This window comes from Rhizophagus irregularis, chromosome 18 (assembly GCF_026210795.1).
Source record: "Rhizophagus irregularis chromosome 18, complete sequence".
NCBI classification, from domain to species: Eukaryota; Fungi; Glomeromycota; class Glomeromycetes; order Glomerales; family Glomeraceae; genus Rhizophagus; species Rhizophagus irregularis.
This window is the reverse complement of record NC_089446.1, coordinates 616,610-624,420: the sequence shown is the minus strand read 5'-3', so window position 1 is coordinate 624,420 and position 7,811 is coordinate 616,610. Positions and strand designations below refer to the sequence as shown.

The following is a 7,811-nucleotide window of genomic DNA, read 5'->3' as shown; positions in this document are numbered from 1 at the left end:
AAAAAATCCGAAAAAAAAGGACAATAATTCGGTCCAAAAAGACTGAAAAAAAAATCAAAAAAAAATCAATAATATGGTCTAAAAAAAGACCGAAAAAATAATATAAAAAAAATCGTCTTAAAAGACCGAAACAATAGGATTATTTAATAATAATAATTTAAATGTGAAAAGAATGAAAAAAAAAACAAAAAAGAAAGAGGAAAAAACGAAAAAAATTTTAAAAAAGAAAAAAAAGGAAAAGAGAAAGGTGTTTCGAAAGAGAAAAGAGAAAATTTGAAAAAAAAAGAAAGAACCATTTGTAAAATATAAAGAAATCAAAAAAAGGGGGAACCGAAAAAATTTAGGTCGGTTGGATAAAAACCGATTAAAATTTCATTAATTAATTTATACAGGCTAATCTAAATGTTAGTTACACAAATCACCATTTTTTTTTAATTATATAGATTGTACTTATTAATAATAGAAATAACTTCAATAGTTTTGGAGTAAATAAAGATCAGTTAATTTAGAAATACTTCTAATAAATAATTTTTTCATCCAATGCAACGAGAAAATAGCAACGAAGCAGGTAAATTTATACCAAATTGCTCGCGCATTTCAATCTAAATAATATATTTTTTCATCGAATTTATTCATCGAATTTCCAAATTCAGAAAATTCAAAGTTTATTTTTTTTTTATCTACTGTATATTTTCTTTCGTTTTATAATTTTTGTATTATACCATTACTGTATTATAATTAATTTAAATTTCAGAATTAATTTTTAAAGTAATATCAACATTCATTTGTATATAAAACACCTTTATCCTTGAATTAATTAATGTAAAGGATTAAATTACATTGATTTACTGGTAATTATCGTTTTTTTAGATTGATTTTATTTTATTTTTTCTTTTTCGTTATAAAATTGCTACGAATCACCGGCGGTGATCATCACCGGTATCACGTGATTTTTAAAATTTTGGCCGGAATTAGGTGATCTACATAAAAATATCCTTTTTTGGAATCTTGTGTAACGCATTTTCTCATTTTTGATGAGAAACAAAATTGCCTTTTTTGGATTGTGTAACGTTACTCAAACTCCATAAAAGGAAATTTATATGTCAATTCCTTAATTCCGGCCAAATTTTATAAAATCACGTGACACCGGTGATGATCACCGCCGGTGATAAATAGCAAACTCCTTTTCGTTATTGTAAAGACAATAAAAAGATGAATTCTTAAGTCGTAATATAAATCTAGATTTCCTAATAAGATTACTACTCAATTTTACAGGCTGAAAGCATTTTATAATATTTAATTTGTTTAGCTGAAGCAGCAGCGGTTTACTGTATGAAGAAAAAGGAATATCATATTGGCGTTGGATGTAAGAAAAAGTATATTTATATTTTCTAATTTAAATTTACAAATTAAACAAATAGTTTGTTATTCATAGCATTATTTATGATCGTCGACTGCGGTGGTGGACTGATGATTTGATGACACGTAAGCTTTTGAAAGGTGATAAGTGAAGGGGATTTCTGTGGAAGAAGCTTTGTAGACGATGAATTTCTTAAATTTATTGGTGAAAAAGTTGGAGAATCAGCTCTTAAATTAGTCAGGAAAAACAATTATAACCAATTACAATATATGGTACAGGATTTTTGTAGACGCGTCAAAACCTAATTTACTGGACAAGAATCACATGCCAAACTCACGAATTCGATTTAGTATCTTTTTTTATTTATATAAAGATTTTTATCGAAAAATTGGTACAACAGTGTTAAATTTATTTTGTTAAAAATAGAATTGTGTTCTATTTTAAAACAATGCGTTAAAGGAGAAAAATATGACGAAATGGAAAATATGGAATGGATAATTGAATTAATGTTTGATGACATTAAATTAATGTTTAATCCTGTCATAGAAAGGATTATCTCTTTAATTCATAAACAACTTGATAAATCTCATGAAAATGGTTATGATATTTGTGCTATGATGTTCTTAGTTGGTGGTTTCAGCGAATCAAAATATTTGCAGGCAAGAATTAAAAAAGGATTTGGGGATAACTAAAGTACCAAATATATCTGTTCCTATACAACCTGTCACCGCAGTTGTAAGAGGAGGTAAAGTATAAAAGTTTTGAACAAAAGTTAATGGTGTTTACACTGCTTATACTAAAGATTCTTTTCACAAATTTAGCCGTTCAATTTGGATTGGAAAAGGAAATTATAAAAACTCGTGTATTAAAGTGGACATATGGTAAATTTTATTCTTTACAATTAAATTGATGGGTATATACTCTTTTAATATTAACAATAATTTTAAATATTTATAAGGGACCGACGTTGCAAAAAAATAGGAACAAGGAGATCCGATTAAACGAAAACGTTCAGATGGAAGGGTTCTTAAATTTAGTAGATTAGCAAAACGTGGTGACCAAGTGGCTGTTAATGAGAAAATTGTAAAAACTTATTACCCACTTAATATAGTGTAAAAAAAACTGGGATTAGATATATATGTTACAAGAAAAGATAATGCAACATATTGTGATGAACCAGGTGTTGAATTACTTGATAGTTGGTGCGTTGATATACCCAATGCATCAAAGGAAAATAGGGCCTACGAATACACTTTGACTTTTGGAAAGGTTGAAATTGAAGCTATTGCTCAGGCCAAAACTGGTTCTTGACTGATTGGATAATTGAAGATTTTCAACCATTATATGTAGTTCAAAGTCCATCATTTCGTAAACTTATTTGTGAATTAGAACCTTCCTTTATAATACCAGATGAAAAGGGAGTTAAAAAAATCATTTATAATGCTTATAATTCTATGTTACCAACACTAATTGAAAAAATCAATGTAGAAGCAAAAAACGTATCATTAACTACTGATATGTAGACTGCAAAGAATGGACAGGGATACATTGGTATAACTTGCTCATACATTGATTCCAAATTTAACCTTTATGAGGTTACCTTAACTGTTAATTATGTTCGGTATCCTCATACTTCTCAACATATAATTGAAAGCTTGGAAGAAACATTAGATGAATGGAAATTACGTGAAAAGACTTTTACAATTACGACCGACAATGCTGCCAACATGAAGAAGGCCATCTCAGATATGGATGGAATTGAGTGGCAAGGATGCACTGCGCATACCCTCCAGCTTGTAATTGGAAAAGGGTTGGTTCCGGTAAAAAAACTAATTGTACGAGTAAAAAGATTAATTGATTTTTTTATGCGTCCAAAACAATCTAAACGTTTGGAAGATATTCAAAAAAAAATATCCCAATGCAAATAGATTAGATAATAATGAAAATTTGGCTGAAGGAAAGCAAGAAGAATATATAGTAAATATTTTTTATGCCTTTTATTAATTTCAAAGCTAATTATTTTAAGTTAAGAAAATTATTAATTTTAACTAATAACTATAATAACTTTGATTTTTTTTTAGGATGCCAGGGGTACGGCTAAATATCTCCAATTAATTAATGATGTGACTACTCGTTGGAATTCCTCGAAAGAATCGACCAAATCCAGAACACGTATGATAGTCTACAGTCTAACACTACTAGAAGAAAAAATATAGAATAGGATCTTAAACAAAGAAATGAAAAATCGGCTAGCGAATAACAGATACATATTAATATACTTCAAGAATATGGTCGAAAAATGATACAACTAATAGAGATTCCCGATCAAATAAAGCTCTTGAACAGATAATGCGGATGAGCCAAATTGTATTCAGGAAATACTTCACAATTCATGACCATTATACTACGATAAACATTTTTCGTAAAATAATAAAGTTATAGTAGTGTGTCAACTTCGAGGAAACACACTTCACGAGCGGGTTAGTTCTAAACTATCTTTGTTCGATACAAGATAAAATCAGTGGGTTTATTATTTTTATTATGTTATTATGGTTATACAATCTTTGTTGACCGTTGTTGTACGCAACTGCACTGTTGGTATTTTTAGTAGCTTAAGCTAGTTACACCGAAACTGGCCATTCCAAATGAACTCTAAAAGATGCTAGTGACTAATCCGGGATCTAACCTATCTAATGTGTATATAAATTTACACTTTATTCTCGTATACTTTGTAAATAACTTTATTCTTAAAAAATGTGAAAAAATGCTACCAAATTTATTTCTTTATATCACGAGTACAAGAAATATCTCCTTGAAAACTATCTCTGTTATTTCATTACAATGATTTATTAAAATCCTATCCGCTAGATGTTTTTCGTAAAAAAATAATGATTGAACTCTTTACACTTGTATAAAATGTTATTCCTTATTTTAATCCGCCTTCCCGTCCATTGATTCAATTTTTTGCTCCAATGATTTAATTTTTTCTTTTTTAACGTTGTTTTCTTGTTTCAAGTCGGCATTTTCTTGTTCTAATGATTTAATTTTTTCCTCCAACGAGTTGATTTTTGACGTAAGAGCTCCGGAGTGATTATCAGATAACATATTAAAAATGTCGGATTCAAGGATTTTTGTTGCTTGAGGAGGATCACTACCAGTCATTTTAGTCATTTTGAAGATTAATTCTATCTAAGTAAGAGTTTAATTCAATTACAAAAAATAAAGAATCTTAAATCTAATCGTTACTTCAATGAACTAATGTTCACAAAAATAGACTTACTATATTATTAAAGTCGCCTTGTTGTTCAACCATAATCAAAAGGTCATCTAAACTTTTACGAGGGAAATATAAATCTTTTAATACAACCCCGAGACAATAAATATCATTCTCCTTGGTATTAGCTTCAAGATGCTGTAATAGATAATGTTTAAGTATATTAGTATTTATATCATCACTATATGATAATGAAAAATTAAAAATAATGAGCGTTACCGTTGGTTCTTCGGATTTTACCAAACCAAAATCACCAATTTTTGGTATAAATTCGGTATTAATTTCTTGTAAAAAAATATTATCCGTTTTTAAATCTCGGTGAACGAGTTTCTTTTCATGGACATATTCAATCTGACAAAACAAAGTGCTTCATCAGTCACCATGGTAACGTTTCCAAACAAACAAACATTGTGTCCCTAGGAACGTAGTCCTAGTACTCTCTTAATTTGTTGTATACGATTTGTTTATTGATAAATGATATATAGACAAAACATATACAAAAAAAATTCTTCTCAAATTTCTGAGGAACAGAGGAAATTATGAAGGACTGAAGCATAAATAATTCGACACTTACTCCTTTCATAATCCCATGAAATATTTTGATGTTAAAAAGCGGATCGATCTGACCATCACGTTTTTCTAAAACTCGTTTGAGAGAGGTCGAACACAATTCCATTTGGATAAAAATAGTTAATTTCACAGGGGTGAGATCCGTCCAGTCACTATTGCAACTCTGTATCCAGGAAGAAAAATATCTCACAACGTTTGGGTGTTCAAGTTTAGCGAGAGCTTGGGCTTCTTGGAAAACCTAAAACTTAGCTCGTTAATATATTTGGGAATATAAATTTTAACAACGAAAATACCTGAAGGGTATTTCCGAAGGAAATATGATTTTAACAAAATAACAAACCATATAAATATTTTCGACCTTGCTGACGATGATTTTTTTAATAGCATAAGTATTTTTATCATATTTATGCATTGCCTATATAATTAAGCATATGCTTGTAACTACAAAGCGCGTCATAAATGAGATTAATTTTGTAAAAAGACTTACACTCCACACACTCCCAAATGATCCTTTTCCTAACATTTGGAGTTGACTAAATGTTTTCTCGTAAGTTTCATTAGAGAAATTTTCCGACATTAACTTACTCATTGCATGGTCTTTTTCTGTTGATATAATTTAAGATTAGAAATAATAGTAACTGAATAAAAATGCTTTCAATGTTTAGAGAACACTTTCCATCAAATTTTTTGCCACCGGGTAATCTCACTTCATTTACTTTTTCCTCTCCTAACGCTAACCACAATTCTACGAAAATGAAGAGTAAAAACTAAGTCCGAAACGTGAATAATAGCAGAAAGATGCGCTATAAAAAAGAATCAAACTACCATAAGTTTTCCCTCCATTCTTAAATGTGAATTTAGTGGTGTCCTTTCTCTCGGGTTGAGTGGATGACATGTCTTTTGCAATAAGGCTTCTATTTGTGTTTTTATTAACTGCAAAAATAAAAAGAATCTTATATGGTACAGGGAGATTAACGTGAACAGCTGCGGAGAAGAATATAAGTGGACGATAACGTGGGAATATATAGAAAGTAAGTAACGGGAAATTGGCGAGTGATACGGAAATTTGGGGTGGAGTACGGTCCCGATGTGGCAGTTTACTCAAGTGATAAATAACACGACAGGCCAAACACGTGATTCAGAGTGGGCCGAGATACTATTCATCACCTGAGTACGCTTCACACCATTATGTAACACACCGCCAAATGTCACCGCCGATGATCCATTACGTTACTTCTCTTATATAAGGTACGGAAACGACGGAACGTTTGCCACATGATCGCGTCATGTTTATTTGTTTACACGTCTGAAATGTGTGGCGCAGTGTGGCGCAGTAATTCAAAAAGATTTAAGTTAAAGATTTCAAAGCTTTCAAATTTACACATTAGATGTATTTTCATCTGTTTTACAAAATTCACTTATAAATGAAAGGAGGTTTTGGAAGTAGATTTTGACTTTAGTATATAACAACCGATTTTATCATCTTTGCTGATCATTTCCAAAATTGGATTTGTTTAAAGAACAGTTTTTGTTAAATAACTCAAAAATGGCCTTCTAAACCATCTGTATATACTCTAAGTAAATTTGCAGAGCGGATGAAAATACACCTAGTGCAGAAATTTAAAAGTTTTATTTTAAATAAAAAAAATTGCAATTTAATTTTTTTTTGGAAAAATCGCTGTATCACACTGCACCATTAACCTCAGACATGCTTTGTTATTGAATCTTGTTTTCGGTATAGGTTCATTCCTTGGTTCTTTCAGTTTCAAGGTATTTTTCTTTTTCTTTTATTTTTATTTCTTTCTCACTAACTCAATTTCATTATTTTTAGGTTCTTTAGTCCTTCTGGTTTTGCAATTAAGATTTAATGGTTTTTCACTTTACGTTTTATTTCTTACTCATTTTTTTATTTTTTTTATTTCATTTTTCACTAATTTTATTTCATTTTTTTTTAGATATTTTAGTTCTTTTAGTTTTACAATTAATAAAGGTAGATTTTTTATTTTTTATTTATTTTTATTTATTTCAGTTTTATCTTATATACTAACTTCATTTTTTTTTTACTTTATGGTTTATTTTTTACTTAGTTTCCTATCATCCTATTATGATCTTTTTTTTTATTTTGTGTCTCTCATCATTTTTCACCTCATATTACTTCTCATTATTCATCTCCCATTATTTCTACTACATTTTTTCATTTTTCATTATTTCTTTTCCTCTCCTATTTACTTTCCATCATTTCTTTTTGTCTCTCATCACTTCTTTTTGTCTTTCATTACTCCTCTTCGTCTCCTATCACTTCTTTTCGTCTCCCATTGCTTCTTTTTGTTTCCTATCACTTCTTTTTGTCTCCCATCACTCCTTTTCATCTCTCATCATTAGAGGTCTGATCCGATATTTTGGAGGCCATTCGGATCAAATCTGAATTTTTATTACTGAATCCAGTTTATAATTTGAATTCAAAAATCTTACAGATGATTACTTAAATTCAGATTTCATCCATAATTTGACCCAATTCAGATTCTAAAATCAATTCAGATATCTATAAATTTAAACCAAATTCAGATTTCATCTGTATTTTAAATTCTAATCTGTTTTCTTTTTTAA

At 29.4% G+C, this 7,811-nt stretch overlaps 2 protein-coding genes across 2 annotated transcripts; one reads left to right on the top strand and one right to left on the bottom strand.

Annotated features, from left to right (window-relative positions):
• Positions 1-1,836: 1,836 nt before the first annotated feature.
• OCT59_009773 (uncharacterized protein) lies at positions 1,837-2,671 on the top strand (the record flags this gene model as incomplete). The annotated part of the gene is made up of 4 exons (XM_066132592.1): positions 1,837-1,990; positions 2,055-2,105; positions 2,182-2,241; positions 2,493-2,671. 4 exons carry the CDS (start codon positions 1,837-1,839, stop codon positions 2,669-2,671), a joined length of 444 nt encoding a protein of 147 aa, XP_066000221.1.
• Positions 2,672-4,116: 1,445 nt separating this feature from the next.
• On the bottom strand, positions 4,117-6,099 carry OCT59_009772 (uncharacterized protein; the record flags this gene model as incomplete). The annotated part of the gene is made up of 8 exons (XM_066132591.1): positions 4,117-4,511; positions 4,641-4,772; positions 4,854-4,985; positions 5,209-5,442; positions 5,545-5,619; positions 5,692-5,801; positions 5,875-5,949; positions 6,030-6,099. The coding sequence occupies 8 exons, from the start codon at positions 6,097-6,099 to the stop codon at positions 4,509-4,511; spliced, it is 831 nt and encodes a 276-aa protein (XP_066000220.1). The 3' UTR covers positions 4,117-4,508.
• Between the last annotated feature and the right edge of the window lie 1,712 nt (positions 6,100-7,811).